The sequence below is a fragment of the Tachypleus tridentatus genome, chromosome 5, assembly GCF_004210375.1.
Source record: "Tachypleus tridentatus isolate NWPU-2018 chromosome 5, ASM421037v1, whole genome shotgun sequence".
Lineage (NCBI taxonomy): Eukaryota > Metazoa > Arthropoda > Merostomata > Xiphosura > Limulidae > Tachypleus > Tachypleus tridentatus.
In genome coordinates this window covers 31,803,371-31,829,502 of record NC_134829.1, presented here as the reverse complement: position 1 = coordinate 31,829,502, position 26,132 = coordinate 31,803,371, and the positions used below count along the sequence as shown (strand labels likewise).

Below are 26,132 nucleotides of genomic sequence, written 5' to 3'. Positions count from 1 at the left end.
GTTATTAGTTTGATAGTATGTGTATTCTGAATCTATTTAAGCATAAAAGTTTATGTAATGTGGTTTTTTTTTACTAAACAACATGACTTAAATACCATGATTGGATTGCATAAGTATCAAAACACATTGGCTTTTCTATATATTAGAATTTGTTATATAAGGAACCACTTTTTTATATATGGGTTTTGTTCATTAAAAAGATGTTCATACACACATGCACATGGATAATTAATAATACCCAGGTACACACTCTCATGGTCTTACCTAGTCTGGGTGCAAAATTTCAGATTTCTAGATTTGTTTTTTTTGGTATTACAGTGATCACACTCATATGCATGAACCCATATACGTGTGTGTGTCTGTCTGTGATTTCTGTTTGTAATATAAGCCAAATTTTTTTCCTTTGTGCATTTTTTTGTTAGCTTCAGCATTAAAAAGATAATGTGTATTCACATGGGTAAGACAGTAATACCCAGGCACACACCCTCAGGGTCAATTTAGTATAGGTGTTAAATCTGAAGTTTGAGTTCTTTTTTCTTGGAGTTTTGGTAGCCATAGTTCTTTTTTGTCATTTTTGTTAGTTTGCTTTGTAAAAGAGATGTGCTTGCTTGCACGCACACACACACACACACACACACACACACAGAGAAACTCACAATGCTCTTTTATTATCATTAATTACTCATTAAATTTTCACATTATGTATATTTTGTTATTCATGATTGAGTAACCTCTTTGTTGACATCAAATTGCTTATTACACATCTGTGCATCATTTTTTTATTTTACTTTTTTTGTAAGTAAAAAAAAACAGATGTGTCTTGCTTTTCTTTCTTACACAGTTATTTTGAACGTTTGGGAATATTAACTGGAAATGTGAAGATCCTTCTGCATGTTGCAAAGTTGACTGGAAGAAAGTGAGTTACATTTGAAGGAATTACTTAGTGTTTATAAGTTAAATAACATAACAAGCTCTCTGTATAGCTTTATGATTGTATTTAAGTTTAATGATGAGGTGAAAAAGAGACTAATATTTTCTATATATGATGAATAGAACTAGAGTAATGATGAGAAACCCACTTGAAGTAAAAATATATTATCAAGACAGCTGGCATACGTGATGATTTGTGAAGGTCAAAATGTTGTTCTGTACTTTATTTTAATTAGTTTTAATACCTATACTAGCCATCTTGAGAATATTAGAACTAGATTATGTACTGTAAGTTAAGAACTAGAGATGTGTGTCTTTATCTGTAAATATAGATTCCTAACATCACATCTTGACTTGCAATTCTTAATGTTTGTTTTAAATACGAAAGAGTGAAGTTATTACAAAGTAAGTAAATAGAGTTTAGTTGTTTTTGTATTAGTTTCCATGAGTAATTAAATGACACTTTTAACTTTGTTGTGTAGATTCAAAAAGAAGTTAGTATATTATAAGTAAATTTGAAGTCAACTTTGCCTTGTTTTTAAGCAAAAAGTTCTTTAATAGTTTACATTTAACCATACCACATGTGGTCTGTTCAGTGAAAAAGCTTGTGGTTTTAAATTATGCTTGTGATTCATAATTTTCAGCTTTAAAAACATAAGTTTTAGGTTGTATTTTTATAAAGATCTTTATATCATTGTATTATTGGTTGTATTTCAGTAAAGTTGTGGCATTAGGGTGTTTTATTTTCTGTCTTTAGAAAATTGTTATAAAGAGTTTGATATGTGGATGTTAGTGAGTTTTTCTTTACATCAAAGTAGTTTAAAGGTACTAAGTACTTTGGTATAGTAAATCTGATTTTAAGCAATATGATACTTATATGAATCTTTGATTTTTCTACACATTTCTCTAAATATTGATTAAATATTCTTAATGATGCATTCTTCTATTCATCTTAAAATTTTAACGTAATTGTCAATCAAAGTGTGTAACTTATATTCCATGAGAGTTGAAAAAGGCTAGATAGGATATTTTATTAAAGTTTACTAAAACCATAAATTAATAATAACCTTTGGTTAAAATTAAGAGAATCCAAATCATAATTCAAATCTGATACAAATATGAATTAATAAAGCCTTTTCTGTATTAAAAACTGACAAGAAATACTTAATGCAGTAAATCAGTACCCAAGAACATTTAAAACCTGTAATGGTTATAATATACTGAATCATTACTTGCATAACTTCACTGTTAGCTGTATTTTTGTCCATTATACCATTAATGTTTACAAGGTTTGTTAAGAAATTTAAGATAGTCTTAACTTCAGATAGTAGGCTAACAGTGCAAAACATTTTTTTCATAAATGCAAAATTTATAATGGAAAAATAGAAATAAATGATTAAATAATATTGGCCTTCAAAATTATTATAAACATTATGATTTGTAAGTTAACGTAAGAAGAATGGAGTGTATAAATAATCAACAAAACCTGAATATGTGCATCTGTGTATTTACAGTAATGCGCATTCAACAATGCAAACTACGATGCACAAAGAATAACAATCCATCAATGTGCTTAATTTTATTAATGTCTTATCACTTATTCTATTGTAAAACATAACAGCATTCTATAAATAATTATCCCAGACAATAAGTAGTGAGTTACCAATGAAAACTTGTTTCTGAATCCTGATTGCATAAATTATTAGTGTGGCAGCAAAGATAAAAGGATTTTGACAAATTATTTTGCAAAAATATAAAGATATAGAAAGTAAAGCAATTACTAATTATATATATGTAAAATAATAGGTAATTTAATGAAATATTGGTTCAATATATTGTAAAGGTAAATCATTAACTTGTATTAACTATATGGAGAAGAGAGAATATATGTATTTTATTGTAAGAGCACATCTAAACAAGTACTTTGATAATTTATAAATTTCAACAAAATTGTAGTTTAAAAAAACAATTATTATATTTTATGAAATTCCACTAAAAAGTCATGATTTAATATTAGCTACTAAAATCTGTTAACAGTAAACGTTTTCTTTTATAGTATCTGGTTATGTTTTATTACATACATTCCTGAATTTAATTTGATACTGACTTTAAAAATCTGTGTTTAGAATTAATTAAATAAATACTTATTAAATGTGTTGAACAATATTTCCAAACTTTAGCCATGGTATTTGTTATCAATTGTATATTAATAATACATTATGGTAAAGAAAAGGCTCTAATTTCTGTACATATGTTTTTTGTTATTGTATGTTTGTAACATATTTTACTTTATTACAGGTACATCTGTGAGCCCAGTGGTAAAGTTACTCTAGAAAAACAATGGTCACCTAATGCTTGTCCTTTTCCCCTTCAGTGTGTTGTAAAGGTAATAAATATTAAACTTATTGTGTTAGTTAATAGTAAAGTACATATGAATCAGAGCTCATATTGTAGTATTAGACAGAAAACTGGAAGGAATGTGTCATTTCTTTGTTTATTAAAACATTCTTGAAACTTGTTTGATTTCAAGAATTAAACCACTAATGTTTTACTTTTGTTTTTCAACTGCTTGTATGAAAATGTTATTACTGTGATATGTTTAATTGATAAATGTTGTGTATTGTAAATTGGTTCAATGAAAATCTTCTGTTGAAATTCTTTCCCTTATTATTATTATTATTTTATTCTTTTTTTTTACAGTTACAGTTAACCAGTTTTCATACTTGTTGAGATTTACCCCATTGATAAAATAACTTGTGGATAGTTAGGGTAATTACTTGGGTAAAAAAAAAGTTTTCCTTTATAACAAAATCTATTTGTGCAAATGTTTTGTCAGCCATCAGTGAATGGGTATCAACTTTAATTTTTTGCCATTTGCCCATGTTTTACTAAAAATATAATTTTTTTTATCATATTTGAAAGGACTTGGAGGTTCAGGCTCAAAACTTTCAGCAGTTCACATCAGTGGAAGACATGTTCACTACTGGTACTTTGTGCTTTATGCTAGGACATCCACATTATGGTTGCATGGGGGAGGTGAGAATTACAACTATATAGTAATACTGTGTATGTTTTGATCTCCTACTAATGACATTCTAACATTTTGTTATGAAATCAGTTACATTTTAAATTGTATTGTGTCATTCTGGGTGAAAAATGTAAATTAGATTTTCATTAATAATTTTAAGATTTATTAATGTATTTGGAAACTGTATTACTACAAGTTTAAATAACATTATTGCCAATCAAAGGTATTTTTATTTAAGAACTTGTGTTAAAAAATATTAATTTTTTCAATTGAACTTGATTTGTTTTCACTTTTTAAGGACAAGGCAGTTAAATTGTAAATATCCTTTTCTTGTCAGTATTCAAGATTAAAAGTTTTGCAATTAACTATGTATGAAATTCAAAGATGATAGGGCTCATCAGGCAGAGTTTCATTTCCATTTATATCTAATTTATATGCATTTATTCATACACACATACACACTTTAAAACTGTGGAGCATGCCTTAAGTGTGATACAGTGATACAGATGTTAGTTTTTGCTAAGACTCAGAAAATAATGCTGTAATGATCACTATGTGTTAAGGTCCTACTTTATTAGAACTTTCATTTTCCACCAGTGTTAAAGAATACTGTTACAGGTTACACATAATTGGTTTACTTTGTCACTTAACCTTGACTATATTTTCATGCCCTTTATTTCTTTAGCTAATGAAACCTGCTTGATTTTCTTTTTATATGCAGGTGATTGAGAGAAATTTTGCACGAGATAAGGGTCGTTTGCGTATAAAATTTTCAGTATGTCAAGATCCAGACTTGAAAGATGTGATAAGAAACAAAAAGGTATGAGGAGAAATATTTATCTATAGCTTTAAAGCTGAAACTATTAAATTTTATTTATATATACATTACAAAAAAGTATTATATATCAATAGTGTTTTGAGTTGTCCTTTAATGATTTGTTTCATGTTACATATAAATGGTCAGTGCTGTTTTCAAGACTTTTTGTCAACTTTTGGTAAAGAAATAAGATAATAGCACTCCTTAAAATGATAAATAAAATTTGCTGAAAGCTTTGGTATATTAAATTTAAAAAGGATTACTAAGGGGTGGAGAGGATCCTAGTGGATGAGGGGTCCAACTTTAACATACCACTTTGGCCTTGAATTCCTGTAGAGGGGTGGCCCACCAGTGTCATTTGACTGGTCCACTTGAGCTAGGGTCAACTGAGTACCAGTGTTGGATGTTCTCAGTGGGTGTTGTGGACATTGTGTCCAATGCTGGTGTTTGGGTATAGTGCTCGTGAAACACTAGCATTGCTGCAATGTCCTTTGGCATTGTAGTGCTTCCCCTTGTAAGGCTTCATGGTGGGTGGGGACAGTGGGCACTGAAAATATTGCCTTTATTATGGATATCCTCATTTATGAAAAAATAAAATTAGAAATTAAAAAATTGAAAAAAAGTAAATTATTGGAAAATGACCACACGTGGACAACTGTGTCGTATAGTCAACATCATAGTCAGATTAAGTACCTTGATTTCTGATTATACATTTCTTATCTGAGAAGTTCTTAGGGCAGATGTCTCACTGTTTTATTCAAAAGGGATTAGAGGGGCTTCCTGGTTCCCCCATGTCAGTAAAGAAGTTATGCTCTGTTGGAAACATCTTCACCACAACATTCCAAACTCATCTTGAAATTGAAGACCATTGGGGTTACTCCCCATGCAACTTTTAATTATTCTAGAGGAGTTATTATTAAGAGGAATTTAAAGAACATTCCAGAGTCAGAGATTCTCACTGGTTTCTCCAGCCAAGGTGTTTCTGCAGTTTGCCAACCCTCCACTTGCAAAGACAGAATTATGATACCTTCTAGAATTCTGATATTTACATCTACACCCTCCTGCCACAGTCAGAGCAGATTATCTTAACTATAAGGTATGTCCATACATTTCCAACTCTCTCAGATGTTTCCAGTGTCTTAGGTTTGGTCACTTGAAAACATCATGTCATGTGTTTTTTTAATGTGCTCATTGTGGCAGCAAATTCCACAACATCTACAAGTGTGAACTGGAACCACACTACATTAACTTTAATGGTTCATACCCTTCTTACTCTGTTTCTTGTCCTAAGGGGATAGAGGAGAAAGAAGTGCAACACTTGAAGACTGTAAACAATATTATCTCCTACCCAGAGGCTCGGAAGTTATTGTCCCTCATTCCATCTCAGACATATACTGCTGCACTCTGTTCCACTGTTACAGTGGAAGTGTAGATGGATCTTTCTGTGCTTCCAGCAGAATCATTTGCAAAACATCTGAAGAGTCTTTCACTCTCCATGGTTAAGAGAATCGGCAAAACTACATCTACTTCCATCTCTTTCCCCATCATCCAGTGAATGCTTGGATCCATCTTCATCTGCAGCCCCAAGATGAAAAACGATTATTCTTTCACACCCTCAGTTGCTGAAATCTTTGTTCACAGATAGAGACCTGTGTACTCAATCCAGGGCAGGATCCTCGGAGGTTATTCAATCTCCATCCAATAAAAACAGAAGGGCTTCCTGCTCCATTCTCCTTCATATAAATAAAAGTGGCCAGTTTGATACAGTGGAACTGTCAGCAGTTTTCATTCAGATATAGATGGTATTAAGGGTTTGATTGATTTTTAGCATCCTGTGTGTGTCTGCTTACAGGAAAAGTTTGTGAAACCTACTGGTGCAGTCAACCTCAGGCAGTTTTCTTTGTACAGAAATGACTAGTTGTATGATTGGATGAGTGCATGGAGGAATGGCACTGCTGGTCGATCAGCATGTGCCCACCCTATCTTTACCATTTGTTACCCCATTGCAGGCTGTAGCAATCTCTGCTTTTTGAGCTGTACCATTGCTGTTTGTTCTCTCTACCTTTCTCCTGAGGAGACCTATGATCATGTACACCGTAATGCCCTCATTGAACATTTACTATCTCCATTTTTAATCCAGGGGGATTTTAATGGTCATGATCTACTCTGTGCTGGTGGTGTGATATTGATGGAAGGGGTTGTTTCATAGAGCATATGCTCTCAGATCACAACCTTTCTTTATTCAGTACTGGGTCTTATACTTATTTTCATCCACTTAGTCCGACTTTTACTGCTGTTGATTTCTCTCTGCTCCCCTTCACTTTTCTCTTACTTTTCTTGGATGGTTGACAGTAACCCAGGGGGCAGTGATAATTTACATATTATTTTGAGACTGGCATTGATGGATGCCACCTGACTTGTGTCTCAGTGGAAGCTGGAGCAGTCCAACTGGCTCTCTTTCACTGCTCTCTCAAAACTTCATCCTTCTGAATGTATTGTTCAGGCAGCTGCTTAGTGTATTTATAAAACATTGACACACATTTTATGGTATCCTTGTGTGTGGTGGAATCCTGCCTGCCACATGGCACAGTAGGCTCAAAAAACAGGATATCTTTCGTATGTATCCTACACTTTTAAACCGGATTGCTTTTCAGCTGGCCTGTACATATTCTCTGCAGGTCAGACATCAAAGCCAGAAGGAATCTTGGATTAAATATACATCTAGCATTTCTTCTACCATCACTTTCAAACTTTATATGGTACAAGAATTGAAAGGTCAGTATGCTTCTGCCCCCCTTTCAGTCTTGTTTTCCAGTGACCATGAAGTTTTTCATGCCCAGAGCATTGCTAATACTCTCAGTAAAATCTTTTCTTGTGCATTTAGCATTTCTTCTTCATCCTCCATTTTCTTAGCCATCAAGAAATGGGCAGAGTAATTGCCTCTTTCCTTTCAGGTTGACTGTCTCTGTAACTATAATTGTCCCTTTATGTTGGTGGAACTCAAGCTTGCTCTTCATCAGTCTGGCAGTATATCAGTTGGACCTAATGATATTTATTATAAGATTCTGCATCATCTCTTGACTGTCTCTCTTCCTATTTGTCTGGGTGTTTTTAACTGTGTCTGGCAGGAGAATGTTTTTCCTGATGCTTGAATATGCTATTTTTGTCCCTTTTTTTAAAGCCCAGGAAGGATCCCAAGATTCCTTCAAACTACCATCCCATTGCTTTGATGAGCTGTCTCTGTAAGATCTTAGAAAGGATGGTTAATGCTCATCTTTTTTGGTTCAAACAATATCCTCTTGCCCACCCATTGTGGGTTCTGATGACAGTGCCCCACTGTGGTCCATCTGATTCGACCTGAAAGGTCAATCAAGAATGCCTTTCTCAAGCAACAACATCTTGTTTCTGTATGTTTTTTTACTTTCAGAAAGCTTATGATACTACATGGTGATATGGTATCCTGTGAGGTCTTTTTTTAATGGACCAGTGATTCCAAGTCCATGTGGGTTCAACACTTGTTCTTTTCCACTGGAACTTAAAGTTCGTTAGGGCTGTGTCTTGAGTGTCATACTTTTCATTATAAAGATTAATGCCATCAGTGGACAACTCCCCCTCCACTCAGAAACAGTTTATGTTGACAACTTCTACATTTCATGTCAGTTGTCAAGTATGAGGTTTATTGAGTGGCAGCTACAGACTGCCCTCAGTCATTTACTGATGTGAATCTCAGCAGACAGTTTTAATTTTTCTTGCTCTAAAACCATTTGCATGCACTTCTGCTGCCAACAAGGTATTCACCTTGTTCCCGAGCTCTGTCTCAGACAAGTTGTCCTCCCATAGTACCTGAGGCAAAGTTCTTGAGGCTTGTTTTTGATCACAAACTGACCTTTATTGTACACATCAGGCAACTACGTGTCAAGTGTACAAGGGCACTGAGCATCCTCCATGATCTCTAACATTTCTTGGGGAGTGGATCAATGTTTTATACTAAAAATCTATCATGCCCTCATTTATTTGCCCTTCCTCCTTGTTTATTCTCCATGGCTACTGACCATCCTGTTTTTCATTTATCCCAGTTCTTTATCTGATTGTTTGATCAAGATTTGTTTGTTTCAACTGTTGCTTAGAGAGCAGACCAGGTCTGAGATAGCTTTGGATTAGAGAAGGTAAATATCTGTTGAAAATACACTTCCAGTATAAAAACATGCAAACATTTGTATTTATAAGACATGTTATGCACCTATGGTTTTAACCCTCTCCATGCAGGTTCAATCATTCATACCTACCACTTGATCCTTTTGTACTTGTATACAGTCTTTATAGGTTTGATACTACTAACTTTGATATAGTGTGTATATCTTCACAAAATCCAGCAGTCTTTTAGTAAACATTATAAGCCTTTCATGTACAAAAAATCATATTATTTTGTAAACTAAAAAAAAGATATTTGTCCTTCTGTATATCTAATATTTGTTTTGTATGATACATGTGCAAAGTAAGTAATTTTCTTGTTAAAATTTAAAATATTTATCTCACAAATCTTGAGGTCATTCCTGTAATCTCTAAAATCTTCTAAATACATTTGAAATGTTTGTTTTCTGTAAAACTGTATTTTATCTAGTACCTCTTTTTACTCTTACTCTGTACAAGGTTGGCCAAATTGAATTACTTCAACTCTCCCACCTCCAAAAAAAAATTGAAGTAAATATAAGTTACTAACCTTTCCTTTCTAGAGTGACTTCAAACATAGCTTGAAACTACATTAATTTATCCTAAATAGCTTTAAATTTGTAATATTATAGATCTATTTACAATAAAATGTTATTGTGTTTTTGCCCTTCTGATTGCTGTTTGAACCATGTCTGTTATTTCTGCCTTTGTAAGTTGTAATTAACTTGGTGAATGCACATCTCACATTACACTACCAAATAACATTACCCAAGAGCTACTCCAAGCTGCTCACATGTGTACCTAATACAAGGTTATTATTTATTTTACCTAATCTGGCCTTAACTAACCTAAATAGATCTATATTTTTATATTTTAGTTACTGTCATTGTAATAGAGAATACATATGAAAAATGAAATAAAGTGCTTCACCAAGTATTCTTTTTTTCTTGCTATCAGTTGTCAGTGTCAGTTAATCCTAATTTTTTTATACTAATAGTGGTAGTACTTTAATAATTTTTATTTATTTAAATAATGCACCAAATAACATGGACTAATAACATGCAAAAAGTTAGACAATGTCCTCTAACAATCAAGTTTTTTTCTAATTTTCTAACGATGTGAGGAGCTGTTATGATTCCCATGGGAACTAAAATTGTATTGTAAGTGAAATTGACACTTCAGAACACAATGTAATACAATATGTCATATGATAAATGAGCTTCTTGACATTTTATTTGTTATAAGAACTGTTAACAGATCCTGAAAGAGAGGATGTTACATGAGGGGTCTGATTTTGTACTTGATAGCTCTTAACCAAACAAAATTGAAGGCTACAAAAGTTATGGTTTGTCTGAGCATTAGTGATTGTATTGTGAGTAATTTATATTTAAGATCATAGTTTCATGGGGGATGGTGGATAAATTAGAGATGAGAAGATACCTGGAGAAAATGTTACACTTGTGGGGAAAAACTTGTATGCTGTTAAAATATGGATTATTAGCCAAAATTTTATGCTATATGAATTGCATGTAATTGTATCATGTGATGTAAGGAATACCTGTGGTGAAAGAGTTGATGGGAATAATAAGGATAACAAAAATTATTTCCATTTTATTGAAAAATAAAAATAAGAAAAATAAGGTACAACTATTTGAGGAATAAGTACTTTATTTCTCTTATTCTTATTTTTCAATTAATTTTTTCTTTATTTTGAAGAGCAGTCATCTTCTCATAACTGTCTCCAGACAGTGAAGGGTGATATATATGTGAGACATTGTGGGCTTGAGCACCCACATCTCCTTCTCCTAAGTTCTATTTCTATATCTCTTGGTACTCATTTATTTCATTTCTTCATGTGAGACTGGTGAATGGAGGTTAAGACTTGTAGACGGTGTATCCCCACTACAGCATGGGTCTGTCCTACTTCCACAGTAACCTCCAAAACCTAGTGTAACTTTTGTATGCCACATTATAGCTTGTACTCTGGGGTATTTTTAACTAGTGCAGTATTTTATGTTTATTATTTTTGTTTTGACTTGTTTTTAGGTTATGACAAACAAAGTTAAATGAACTTAACTGTTGATATTAGCATTCCAGCCCCTTATTATGGTAGAAAGGCACTAATTGGCAGTCCAGTAAATGAATTATACTAGTATGCAGGGTCCCATCCAGTTATCTAAATTAACTAGTATAACTCCCAACCACCACTCATTAAGTCTACTGCAAATATCATCCTCTAAACAAACCTTTACATATGGTAAGGTGTACATCTGCATAAAGTAGTGCCAAGCTATTAGATTACCTTATTCATAACTAAAAATAGTTTAGAAATTTTTAGTAAAATTTCTTTAATTTTTGTTTTTTTGCATTTATTTAATATATTCTTATATTTATTACAGAATAGTTTAGCAATTGTATTTAAGTATTCTTTATTAAATCCATTAACTATTAATTTTTGTATCAGTATTTCATCATTACTGATAAAATATTGTAATTTATTAAAATTTTTACAATATCTGAATAATTGCAAAGTTACAATGTTTATAACGGAAGGGCAGTGAAGGACTATATAGATTTGGGATGTTGTGGGCTTGAGCACACATCTCAGTCCTTTACTTTCTATTTCTATTAATATTCTTTTACTGTATTTTAATTCTTTATGTGAGACTGGTTAAGACTGATAGATGGTGTATCCCCACTGCATTGTAGGTCCTATATTTTCAGTCACCTCTTAAAATCAAGGGCACATTTTATATTGCACATTATATCTTGTACCCTGGGGATGCTTTTAATCAGTGCAGTGTTTTTTTTGTTTTTTTAAATTTAGTTTTGTTTTGGCTTGTGTTTGGTTATAACAAACCAGTATAATTAGTCAGAAATTTGGACTTGCTGTTTTTTATGCAGTCCTTTCTTTTAATTTGTTTATTTAACTCTATCAGTATTAATTTTCTCTAATATATATTACTGTGGGAATATGAAGACTTATCTCAACGTAAAAAATAAAGGAGTTACAAAGTGTGGTTTCACTATTTATGACAGTATGATGCTCTGTAAGTTACAGTTCTTGTAACGTAGCTATACTCACCTAAAGTAATTGTCACAATTACAAAAAATTATGGATTGGACATTTAATTTCCTAAATAAACAAGTGTATTTTATCATTCATAATATAGGAAGATTGGTTTTCTATGCAATTATTTGCATATTATTTACCTACAAACAGAATGCTGGCTTAGTTAATATAGAATCAAAAGCTGGTATTGCATTTAAGTCAACATATATTGGTACACATAAGTTCTAATTTCAAATGTCTTAACATATTTGTGCATATATTGTTTTTCTTTGTAGAATTTAATGACAGACCACTACATGACAGGATTTCAAGTTGCACAAAAGATGGGGATTAGCAGCCTCTTGTTATCCAAGATGACTGGTACTGTCTTTGTTCAGACAAATTCCATGGAAAGCATGTCGGCAAATAAGACTAATATAGGATTAAATCTTAAATTCAACAAAAGGAATGAAGAGGTAAGTCAATTTGCTCTGTTTCTAATTCATTGTGCCAAACTTGTAATTATGGTGACCTGATTTGTTTCAAATAATTTAATCACAAAGTTATTTTATGAACTCACTGACAGTACCTTTATATTTTTTTGAAAAAAAAAAAATGAAGTGTAGAGGTTCAATATTTGTAAGTACAGTTCGTACATTTTATGTGTTAAAGTGGAGAAATAGAAAATAACTCAGTGTTTCTTCTATCTGCTTGTGGATGAGATTTAAAAGATAGTATGCTGTCACAGTGGTCAAAATTTTATTTTTAAAATTAATGACATATCTATGAGCAATTTAAAATCACTATGACCCAAGTTAATTTGTCTAATAATAAAAATATGGCATAAATTATTTATACACCTTGTAGTAACTGTATGACATAAGCTGTGTGTTTACATTGTAATAACAGTGTAATAAGTTATGTAAAACATTATAGTTACACTATGACAAGTTACATATGGGCATTCAATTAATAGTATGATAAATTCTGTATGCACTTTGTAATATTTAACAGTATGATAAGTTATGTACAGAATAACTATGGAAGTTCTTCATGCATCTGGTTTGTGTAACTCATAAACTGTAATGTGTGTTAGCAGAATGAATAAATGAACATGCATATAAATGATGTGAAAAGCATTTACCGTGTTTACAGATTTTGCCAGATGGAACACCACTTGTGCTGTGAAGTCACTTCTGACTGTTTCATGTAAACTTGTAGAGCTGTCTGTTTAATCAGTTTTTCTGAAGAGATGCTTGTGAATAGAACTTCTTCCCAACATCAAACATAACTTAAGTTTTTCTATAGCAGTGAATGTTATACAATGGCAATATTATGTATCTTTTGTTATTAAAAATGTCTTTTTGAAGCCAGTGCAACTCTCCTAGGTGTGGATTACCATATGTGGTGAGGGGACCTCCCAGAGAAGGTTCAGTTCTTTTAGTTTACTTCCTCTGGGATCTAAACGTCCACCTGTGTATTTGCCGTATGTTGTGACCCATGAAGGGGAGGAGAGGATCCTGGTGGTTGAGAGGTTCAACCCTAACACACCACTTTGGCCTTGATTTTCTGTATACAGGTGGCCTTGAGGTGGCTTCCTCAGGGTCAATAAGCTGTTGATTTGGGCTAGGGTCAATCAAGTACCAATGTTAGATGTTTTCAACCTGTGTTGTGGACATTGTATCTGATGCTGGAGTTTGGGTATGGTGCTCATGAAACCCTGGTGTTGCTGCATTATCCTTGTTTGGCATTGTAGTGCATCCCCTTGTAGGGCTCCTTGGTAGGTGAGGTCAATGGGTGCCAAAATATTTTTTTTTATTATGGACCCCTATATAAAGACTTAAATAAAATAGTGAAAAAACATTCCATAGGTAAACGACCATGTCTTAAAGATCTTCAACACCTGTAATACCTGTACCTCATTTTCTGATATTGCACTCTTTATCAGACAAATCTTTAGGGCAAATGCCTCCATTTTTATTCAGAAGGGACTAGAGGAACTTGCTGGCTCTCCTGTATCAGTCAAAAAGTTTCATTCTGGTGACATATTAGTGGAAACATCTACTGCTAAACACAATGAACTCCTCTTGCATTCAAATTCCATTGAGATTACTCCCCTTGCTATTTTGAATTCATCATGAGAGTTTATTATTAAGAGGGATTTGAAGAACATCCATGATTCATAGATTCTTGTTCGTTTCTCCATCCAAGGGGTTTCTGTAGTGAATCGTATCTCCACTTGCAAAGACGGAATTATGATGCTGACCAGTGTTCCAATTTTGGCATTAACATCACCATGTCCACCTGCCACCATCAAGGCAGGTTGTCTTAATTGCAAGGTACAGCCATGTATTCTGAACCCTTTCAGATGTTTCTAGTGTCAGCATTTCAGTCACCCAGAGACATCATGCCGTGGTTCCTGGCAATGGGAAGGACCCTGATGCTTATGAATGTGAAATAGACCTTCATTGCATTAACAGCAGTGGTTCTCATCTATTATACTTTCATTCATGCCCTAGGTGGGTGAAAGTAAAAGAGATACAGTATATGAAAACGATTCACAACATTTCTTACCCTGGGGCTTGAAAGTTGCTGTCCACTCCATCTCGGACATATGCTCCTGTACTTCATCTCACTGCTACAGTGGGAGTGCAGACAAATCTCTCTTTGCCTCTGAAAGAATTGTTCTCAAACCATATGAAAAGTCTTTTGCCCTCCATGGTTAATAAAGTTGATAAATCAATGTCAACACCCATCTCTGTCCCTAACATTCATTCAAGCAAATCCCTGGATCCACTTCCTTTGGTTCCGAGTACAGGCATTTCCTCAGGCCCATCTTCTTCTCTGGCCCAAGATGCAGAACAATCATTTGTTCACACACTGGAATTTTCTTCCAATGACAGATACCTGCCCAGTTGACTCAGGGCAGGATCCATGGAGGTCAGTAGACCTCCCTTGAATAAAGAAGAAGAAGAAAAAAGATGTGGTCAAAAACAGAAGGGTTCTCTACCCAGTTTGCTTATACATAAGTGAAAATGGCCACTTTAATACAGTGGAACTGTTGACGTTTACATTCTAATCTGGTTGACATCAAAGCACTAATTGCTTCTTACCATTCTGTGTGTCTTTCCTTACAGGAGGCATTTCTGAAACCTGCTGATACAGTCATCTTTCAACAGTTTTTTTTGTACAGAAATGACAGGTTATGTGATGGATGAGTACGTGGAGGGGTGGCACTGCTGGTCAATCAGCATGTGCTCACCCTGTCTTTGCCACTCAACACACCCTAGGATGTTGTAGCCATCCATGTTTCCTTGGGTTGTATCATCACTGTTTGTTCTCTTTACCTGTCTCTTGGAGAGCTGTGATCAATCAGACCTTGATGTTCTCATTGAACAGTTGCTGCTCTCTTATTAATTCTGGGGAATTGCAATGGACATAATTTATGGGGAGGTGCTGATATTGATTGGAAGGGTCACTCTGTAGAGTGTATGCTCTCAGATCACAACCTTTCTTGCTTCAATTCTGGTTCTTATGCTTACTTTCATGCATCTAGTCAGTCTTTTACTGCTATTGATCTCTGTCTGTTCCTCTCACTTTTCATTTAGGATTAAAAGTAATCCACAGGGCAGGGGTCATTTTCCTATCATTTTGAGAGACTGGCTGTGGTCAATGCCACTGACCCTTGTGCCCTCATAGAAGCTGTATCAAGCCAACTGGCCCTCTTTCACCACTTTTGTGAAACTCAATCCTGCTGTCATCTCTAAACCATCAACAGATGACTGAGTGGTAGCAGTATTATCCAGGCAGCTGCTCAGTGTATTCCTAAAACCTCGACACTTTTTCCACAGTATCCTTGTCCTTGGTGTAATTTTGCCTGTCACATGTCACAGAAGGCCCTGAGCATATTATTTTGAAACATATTGCTTTTCAGCAGGCTCGTGCACATGCTTAGCAAGTAAGACGTCAAAGCCAGAAGGAATCTTGGATTAAGTTCACAACCAGCATATCTTCCATCAACAGTTCTAAAGTCATATGGGACAAGATTTGGTGGGTCTGTGGGTAGTATAATTCTGTCCCCCTTTCAATCTTGCTTTCAGATAGCCATGAAATTGCTGATTCCCAAAGCATTGCTGATACTCTCAGTGAAAGCTTTTGCCAGGTATTTAGCTCTTCTGCTTCATCCTTCACCATCTTAACCATCAAGGCTTTGGCAGAGCAATCACCTCTTTCTTTTTGGGCTGATTGTCTCCAAGACTATAATTACCCCTTTACACAGGTGGAACTCAAGATGGCTTTTTGTTGGTTTGGCAGTGCATTGGTTGGACCTGATGATACATGCTACTAGATGGTGTGCCATCTCTCTTTTGCTTCTGTTGCTATTCTTCTGGTTGTTTTAACCAAATTTGGCAGGAGAATATTTTTCCTGATATGTGGCACCATGCTATTATCCTACTTTTCTCTAAACCTGGGAAGGATCCAAAATTTCCTTCAAACTACTATCCAGTTGCTTTGATGAGTTGTTTCTGTAAGACTATAGAGAGGATGGTTAATGTTCCTCTTGTTTGGTTCTTTGAATCAAACAACCTCCTCTCACCCATCCAGTGTGAGATCCAATGACATAGCTCCACTGTAGATTACCTGACTTGACTTGAAACGTTGATCAGAAAAGCCTTTCACAAGAGACATCTTGTGTCAGTATTCTTTGACCTTGAATAGGCTTATGATACTACATGAAGGTATGGCAATTTATGAGAGCTCCACTTATATGGGTTGCATGGCCACTTGCCCATTTTTATTAAAAAAATTTTAATGGAGAAGTGATTCCAAGTTTGTGTGGGTTCAACAGTTTCCTGTTTTTTCCTACAGGAACTTGGAGTCTTTCATGACTGTGTCTTGAGTGTCACACTTTTCAGTATAAACATTAATACCATCACTGGACAACTCCTTCTTAGTGTAGCAAATGGGCTCTATGTTAACAACTTCTACATCTTTTGTCAGTTATTGAACATGAGGTTTATTGAGCAGCAGCAACAGATTGCCCTCAATCTTTTACTGAAGTGAACCACAGCAGACAGTTTTAACTTCTTTGTCTATAAAACCATTTGCATGCACTTTTTCCACCAGTGGGGTATTCATCCCAATCCTGAACTCTGTGTCTGTGAAGTTGTGCTTCCTGTGGTCCCTGAGGCAAAGTTCTTAGGGCTTATCTTTGTCTATAAGCTAACCTTTATACCAAACATCAAGCAGCTACAAGTCAAATGTGCAAAGTGCTGAACATCCTCCATGTACTTTCTTCCACTCTTAGGGAGTGGATCGAAATTAGACTATGGTTATCTGGTCTGTGGTTCTGCCATGATCTTGGCCTTTAAGATGTTGGACCCTTTTCACCATCAGGGGCTTTGGCTCTGCATGGGGGTTTCCACATTTCCACAGCTCAGAGTTTGTACACAGAGTCTCATGAACCTCCTCCACATCACTGCTGTTTGCATCTTTGTTCATTCTATGCTTCAAAGCATCGATCCTTACCACAGCATCCCACCTGAGGTTGTGTTTTCCTTCTTCAGTGGGCCATGCTTTTTCAGAACAGACAATCTGTTATTGTTTTTTTGGCTTTCTTATCTAAGTGCAATTGAATAGATTTGATCTGTCCTTGCATGACGTTGCTGTATCTACTAGTCAGCCCATCCCACTATGGCTTATTATCATCCCCAAATGTCACTTTTCTTTGAGTCATCCGAGAAGGTATTGTCTTTTATATGCTGAACATCCTTCAAACCATCCTTCCATTCCCATTTATACTTATGGTTCAAAATCAAGTGACTCTATGGGATTTTCCATGGTTTGCTGTGGTTTGGTGGTTGCGCACAGAATCCCCTCTACAGTTTCTGTGTTTACTGCCAAGCTGTATGACATTTCTCTTGCCCCAGATCACATAGAAGCTAAGCAGTACTTGAATTGTACTATTTATACGGACTCGCTTTGTTCTCTACTGACCCTGGAATTACTTCACGTTACTTTAACCACGTTCTCACCAATATTCAAAACTGAGTGGTCCATTTCTCTTTAATGTCTACTTCTGTTCAGCATGGCCTGGTATCCACAGGAAGTAGCTCGCTGACACTGCAGCTATGTCTGTCTGCTCTGGTGCTATCACTTCTGTGCTTGTTCCATACATCATGGGCTGTGATCCTGTATTCAAGGCTTGGCTCTGTGCCAGTTGGCAGTCGAGTTGGAGTGAGCAACATGAAAACAAGCTTATCCAGATAAAATATAAAACTCTCTTTTAGACTGACCGTCTTGTTTCCAAACACATCAGAAAGAAAAAATTGTCCTAATTAGATAACACATTGGTCACAGTTTGTAACTTATTGTTTTCTTTTATCTAGGACTGATGCATCAATGTGTGGTGTGTGTGACACTCATGCCACAATATTCCACTTTTTTATGTCATACTGTTGTTATGACTGTCAATGATTGCACCATTTTAGACATGTTTTGTCCCAAGTTTTACTCCTGATGCTGGATAGTATCATTGGCAATGGCAACGCTGTCCATCTTACAAATATTTTTAGTTTTTTAAGGGCCATTGGCCTTTTTAACACTATTTACGTTTTTAATTCAAAAATTAGACTTTGTTTTGTTTTAATATGATTCCTTTCTATGAATTTTGATAATTTTACTTGACTTGTAGATAACCTAGTTGCTTTGTACCATTAAATGCCAACCAACCAACCAACCAATGCAGCTCAGTGGATGTACTTAATCTCATCACTCCTAAAGTTGAGGACATCCATCATGATCAGGACATTTGATTACTCTTCTGAAAGATGCTGCAGTAATTCAGTAAGTGTACTTGGATGTAAAATAATGCAATACTAATGGGGAATGCAGCATGAATGAAGTTGACAAGTCTACTGAACCATATCAGCAAACTGTGTGGAAGATGATGCTGAAAACAATAAAGCTGTATTCATGAAAGACTGGATGACTGCAGAGAAGCAGTTGAATTTGTCTTAGAATTAATTGCACATGTCCACATAAATGACAGTTGGCTTGCCAAAATTTTGTGAACTGATGAAATCCACTCTCCCATCCATAGATATGTGTTTGCACACAGTTGCATTATCTGGATTGAGATCAGTCCACATTCATTCACTAAAGGTGATCATGTATTTTGGATTTACCAGCAGTGCTGTTATCAGGGTGTATATTTTTGAAGAGCCACAGATTATGGTTTACGATTCATGTTAGCTGTAAACATAGTGTTAGCTGCCTTGCATGAGAATAAGCATTCAGAAGGATATTGTGTTAATGTACAACAGAATATCTGTAGATATTACCAGCTATTCAGTATATTTGTTCAGTAGATCTGAAACTTGGTGCTGAAGAAAACTATTGATCTTGGAGTTAAAAGGTCAAAAGTTAAAGTTGCCATTTCAAAATTTTGGCAATAATTAACCCTCTCTCAAATGCATATTTAATTGGTCTATGGTTAGTTCATATGTGAAAGTTTTCCCTAGACCCTTAGTGACTATTATATATGCTCTTTGGTCTATGGGGGCTTGGCTCTAAGAATTTCTGGACATGTGGGAAATCTTTACTATGAATTAATGGATACTAGAGGACTGTGCATCAGAATTGGTTATTCAATTCACATTACCACCACTATTATCTCCACTTACCTGTTGTATTTTCACATCCTGCAGGCACTAAAATTTCAGAACTTCATTCTAAGGCTGTCTGAGATTTGTTGGTCAAGGAAGATGTGAAGAGAACCTATCCAGTTCTTCCCGAATTTTATTTCCATCTGTTTGTTATGTACAAGAAGATGGTGAGATTGGCATCTAGTCAATCATCTTTCTCATCTAAATCAATTCCTAGATCCCCAAAGTTTATGATTGAGTCATTTCTCTCTCTGCATTGGTATTTACACCAGGATTGTTAATGTGTGTGTTCAATGTCACCAATGCCTATCTGCACATTCCCATAGTGGAGTCATCCCACTACTATCAGCGTTCTGTCCACAAGGGTCTAATGCTGCAGTTCAGAACTCTGCCCTTCGAATTAGCATTGGTTCTATGTGTGTTCTGCCAAATCATTCAAAGCTTTTCTCATCACCTCCATTCCTTAGGCCTGTGCACACACCATTAAGTTGGAGTCTCTACCACAGGCAACATCTCATTAGTTGGTAGAAAGTCACATTCAGAAACTGCTTTCCAAACTAACTGAGGCAGGATTTATGTATTAGAGCCAAGACATTTCTTCTCACTTCAGCACAATATGTCATCCTTCTGGGTATCTTTTTAACACGTCTCATTCAGGTTCAGCCAATTCCCATTTAATTGTACACTATGGAACAGCCACTCTGACTCTTTCTCACAATTCCTTCTCCTACTGTGTGGATGTTTTTTTGTTGTTTTTTAACAGGATGCAGGCATCACTCAAATCTCTCATTCTGTTGAAATGAGCACACATAGATCTATTCAGTGATCTCCACACAATCAGTGGATCATGAACAGTGATTCACTGGATTCCTCTGTCTTTTCATTCAAGATCACCATCTTTGATCTCAAGTAGTGGTTTGGTTGGAACAATACTGTAATTGACTTTCCTTTGCTGCCTCTTTATCCAAAAATTTATCTTTTCACAGCTGCTTTTCTTCAGGCATAGGGTGCATATCTCAATAGTTGGGAATTTCAGTCCCTACATTTCCTATTAAGGCTCATTTGTTTTTGAACTTTGCATCTTTTATATTGAGCCCATTCCCACAATACCATCTCAGTAGCTTGCTATGTCCCTGGAGTGATGAATTTGGTGACAGACCAATTGTCTCAACTCAGTTGGATTCTCCTTACAGAATGGATGTTTTATCAGCAGGGTTTTTGGTGTTATACACTTTTTTATTGTGATTCCGGTGGTTTGGAATGCATCACTCTTATAGCTACAGTTTGGAATCCTTTCACAAATGCATATAATTTGGTCTAAATTCCCTAGCCACCAACACAGGAATTTAAGGGCCTTGACCTTGTAATTCCAATCTCAAGCAATGGGACCTCATCTACCTGTTTGAAGCTTAGCCAATAGTGATGACAGATTACATTAAATTTCACCTACAGTGTAAGATTTAAATTCTGGGTGAAGAGCATTCTTGTTCTGGATGTAGTGCTGTTCAATCACTAGGGTGCTAAGCTTCTGTTGGCAAGCTCATAACTTATGCATATGTGTATTCTGTATGGATCATGCGCCAGACCATCTGCCTTATCAGTGTGGGATTCAAGTGAAAGTGAGTACATTCTTGAAATTAATATTCTCTTAAATCAAAACTTTATTTCCAGTAATACTTACCTCCCTCTCACTCTTGTCCTTCCTTCCTATTATAAGCTGGTATTAAGAGACTTCAATAATATTATCTGAAGATAATATTATCTAATATTATCATCTGTGTCATGAGACATATTGCCAAAGGCAATTAAATGAGGAAGAAAAGACTGGAAAAAGTAAAAAATCAGATCAATGCTTGGATGGGCAAAGAAGAGGAAACCATAGTAGACAAGTAACAGCTATAATGTTTGGCAATGTTATTGGCAATACATTTTGGATTTCAGAAATTGTTATATTTTCTAAATTCATGAAATAAATCTGTTAAACTTACTATAGAACTTGGTGAAAATGGAAAAGTTAATTTTTTTGACTTAAATTCTGACATAAATAACAACATATATTTCTTTAAACTATTCAGAAAACAAACTTATAGTGATGATATCATAAGTGCTTTTTCAATACATCCAATATTTTACAAACTTGCCATGTTCCATAGGTTGTTACATACTTATTTATGTACACTTGTCATCTGAAGATAATGAAACTGAATTAAAATCTATACAACAATTTCTGTTAACAATGGTTCTACAACAAAGTTGATACATTTTTATTTAAAAAAATCAGTATATCCATATACTGTACCAAATGACATAAACCCTAAAAGAAGTGGTTCAAGATGAGCTACATCGGAAATCCTCATAAAATATGTAACATACTAAACAAATAAATTTACAGACTAGCCTTCAACTATAAAAACTACCTAGAAAAAATGTTATGCAAGAACAAAGAATCAAAAAGTACAGCAATATTGTATATATATAGATCAAACAGGACATCATATTGAAACTGAACTGAAACTTGATCCAGAAAAAAACATGCAATATTTTACGTGCCTGTGCAAAAGGTAAAAGCTGGACAATCTAAAAGTTTGATAATAAATAGGAGTTTCAGAAACAAATCCATGAAATTTTCTAGACAACCAAACCAATTTAAGCTCCTTCCCACTTGTTTCTAGATGATTTTGAAGGTCACTTCTGGTTCATTGTAATAAACTGTTACAAAACATATCTATCTGAACATGAAGATGTCTTTACTGGCAAAACCATCATCATGAATGAATGCTGTATTTATGAAATATACAGTTATCTCATTAATTCTGTAATTTTATGTTGTATTAATTATTAAACTCTCAATTAAAGGCCAATAATTTTGGCATGTAGTGAGGTTGAAGAGATGACTCAGTCAACCACAAGTGTGAGAAGTGACAATAAATTCTTAGAAGAACAAGTCATAGTATAGTGATTGTTATGGAAGTAAGATACAGTCAATATTTTAGAAAAAGTAGTTGCATCTTTTTCTTAATGTGTGTTTTATTAATTTTCTTCACTCGTAGATTCCAGGCTACTCGAAAAAGATTAACAACATTTGGCTTTATTCTGATAAAGCTGTTGAAGTAATGAAGGAATATATTGAAAAGTAAGTTTTTGTACTTGTATCTCAAATACAATGAATTTATGGAAAATTAAATTTCTGTCTCTGTTTTATACCAGGAAAAGAAAGAGTATATGTAAAAGTAATCTACTACTCTTTCCTTCAATGGTAAGAAGAAAGAATACATGAATACGTATTCATGCTTCATTGCTTCTTAAGAACTTGTATCTTTAAAAAGGTATTTGAAGTTATTGTTGTATCACTTGTTTTAAGGTTTTTGTAATTCTTTGTTTTTCTATTTTTGTCAATGATATAAGTAAGGAGCAAAAGAATTAAAGACATTATTTTAATTTAATCCAGTGAGAGAAGGTTTACTTGCAGAGGTCAGTAAATTGTCAGTAAGAAAAGTAATTAAGTGACAATACCAGGAGTAGCACTGGCTGGTTCTAATTTCTTGTGTGTAAGCTGGCTGCATTACAGGAAGTAGGAAATAAGTTACCTAATATTATTTCTTTGTATGCTGTCCTATTAACCCTCAGTGTGGATTCCTGTATGTGGTGAAGAGACCAGGGAAGGTTCTGTTTTTTCAGATTACCTCCTCTGGGATCTAAACATCCACCCACATGTTTGCTGTGCGTGGCAACCCGTGAAGGGGAGGAAAGGATCCTGGTGGGTGAGGGGTCCAACCCTAACACACCACTTTGGCCTTGAATTTCTGTAGACAAGCAGCCTTGGGGTTGCCCCTCTTGGGTCAATCAGCTGGTCCACTCAGGCTAGGGTCAACCAAGTACCAGTATTGGATGTTCTCAACAGGTGTTGTGGACATTGTATCTGATCCTGGTGTTTGGGTATAGTGCTCACAAAACCCTGGCACTGCTGCAATGTCCGTGTTTGACATTGTTGTGCATCCCTTGTAGGGTTCCATGGTGGGTGTGGTCAGTGGGCACTGAAATTTCCCTTTCTTTATTATTGATACTCCAACTAGACATCTTAATAAAATAGTGAAAAAACAGTTTATAGGTAAACAACCATGCATTGAAGATTCTAAGCAGCAATCCTCACCATCTGTACCACCTGTTGTACCTCATTTTCTTATTTCAATCACTTTCAGACAAACCTTTAGGGCAAATCTCTCCCTTTTTCATTCAGAAGGGACTAGAGGGACTTGCTGGCTCTCCAAAGTCAGTAAAGAAGCTTTGATATGGTGACATATTGGTGGAAACATCTCAACACAGTGAACTCCTCTTGCATTCAAAGACAACTGGGGATATACCTATTGAGGTTACACCTCATGCTACTTTGAATTCATCATGAGGAGTTATTGTTGAGAGGGATTTGAAGAACATCCCAAAGTCAGAGATTCTTGCTGGTTTCTCCATCCAAGGAGTTTTTGCAGTGAGGAGTATATCTTTTTGCAAAGATGGAATTATATTGCTGATCAATATCCCCATTCTGACATTTACATCACCACATCCACCTGCCACCGTCAAGGTAGGTTATCTTACTTGCAGAGTACGGCCATACGTTCCAAAACCTCTCTGACGTTTCCAGTGTTGGCAGTTCAGTCACTCGACGATGTCATGTTGTGGTTCCTTGACATGTGCTCGTTGCAGTAGCAAGGACCCCTACGAGTGTGAAACGGACCCTCATTGTATCAGTTGCAATGGCTCTCACTAATCCTACTTTTGTTCTTCCCATAAAAAGAAGAGAAAGAGGAAAAAAAAGAGGTGCAGTGTTTGAAAACGATTCATAACATTTCTTATCCTGAGGCTAGAAAATTGCTGTCCATGACCTCATCTGAGATGTATTCTGCTGCACTTTATTCCACAACTACAGTGGGAGTGCAGACATATTTCTGTGTCCTCCAAAAGAAAAGTCTTTTGACCTCCATGGTTAAAAAAATTGATGAATCAACTTCAACACCTATCTCTATCTCTTACATACATTCCAACAAACTCCAAGATCCACATCCTTTGATTCCAGGTACAGGCATTTCCTTATATAGATACATCTTCTCCCACTCCAAGATGCAAAACATTCATTCGGCCACGTCCTTAGTCACTGGAATCCCCTTCCAACAGCAAAAACCTGCCCAATCGACCCAGGGCAGGATCCATGGAGGTCAAATAGACCTTCCTCTAATAAGGACAGTGAGGAAAAAAGATGTGGTCATAAACAGAAGGATTCTTCACCCAATTTGCCAACATGTAAATAAAAATGGCCATCCTGATACAATAGAACTGTTGAGGTTTACGTTCTAATCTGGATAACATCAAAACACTGATTGCTTCCTACCATCCTATTTGTCTTTCCTTACAGGAAACATTTCTGAAAGCTACTGATATACTCACCTTGTAGCAGTTTTCTTTGTACAGAAATGACAGGCTGTGTGATAGATGAGTGCATGAAGGGGTGGCATTGTTGGTTGATCAGCATGTGCCCACCCTGTCTTTGCCACTCGACACACCCTTGGAGGCCGTAGCCATCTGTGTTTCCTTGGATCATACAATCACTGTTTGTTCTCTCTACCTGTCACCTGGAGAGACATATGATCAGTCAGACCTTGATGCTCTCTTTGAACAGTTGCCATCTCCCTTCTTCATCCTGGGGAACTTTAATGGACATCATCCCTCTGGGGAAGTGCTGATACTGATAGGAGTGGTCGCTTTGTAGAGCATATGCTCTTTGATCACAATCTTTCTCTTTTCAATACTGGTTCTTGTACTTTTTTCCATGTACCTAGTTAATTCTTTACTGCTGTTGATCTCTCAATTTACTTCCCTTGATTATTCTCACATTTTTCATGGAGGGTTTGACAATTCACGAGGCAGTGATAATTTTCCTATAATTTTGACAGAGACTGGCCGTGGTCAATGCTACCCAACCCACGTGCTCCGGTGGAAGCTGGATGAGGCAAACTGGCTCTCTTTCACTGCTCTTGCAGAACTTGATCCTGCCATCATCTGTAATCCATCAGTAGACAACTGTGTGGCAGCAGTAACTGACTGTTTTATACAAGCAGCTGCTCATTATGTTCCTAAAACGTTGATACATTTTCTACTATATCCTCATCCATGATAGAATCCTGTCTGCCACATGGCACAGAAGGCTCAAAAACGGGCATGGGATACTTTCCGATGATATCCCACACTTTCGAATTGCATAGCTTTCCAGCGGGTCTGTGTGCATGCTCAATGAGTAACACATCAAAACCAGAAGGAATCTTGGATTAAGTTCACAACTGGCATATCTTCTTCCACCAGTTTTGAAGTCATGTGGGACAAAATGTGAAAGGTCAGTGGGAAATATAATTCTGTCCCCCTCTCAATCTTGCTCTCTGATGGCCAAGAGGTAGCTGATGTCCGGAGCATTGCTGATAC

General features: G+C 35.5%; 1 protein-coding gene across 3 annotated transcripts in view; it reads left to right on the top strand.

Annotated features, from left to right (window-relative positions):
* The window catches only part of pcm (5'-3' exoribonuclease pacman), a 146,079-nt gene that overhangs the window by 84,385 nt on the left and 35,562 nt on the right, over nucleotides 1–26,132 (top strand). For all 3 annotated transcript variants that reach the window (XM_076501944.1, XM_076501945.1, XM_076501943.1), the window contains exons 23-28: nucleotides 842–916; nucleotides 3,229–3,316; nucleotides 3,853–3,966; nucleotides 4,680–4,778; nucleotides 12,294–12,473; nucleotides 22,715–22,797. In XM_076501944.1, coding sequence (XP_076358059.1) covers nucleotides 842–916; nucleotides 3,229–3,316; nucleotides 3,853–3,966; nucleotides 4,680–4,778; nucleotides 12,294–12,473; nucleotides 22,715–22,797 — 639 coding nt within the window. The remainder of the gene's footprint in view (nucleotides 1–841; nucleotides 917–3,228; nucleotides 3,317–3,852; nucleotides 3,967–4,679; nucleotides 4,779–12,293; nucleotides 12,474–22,714; nucleotides 22,798–26,132) is intronic.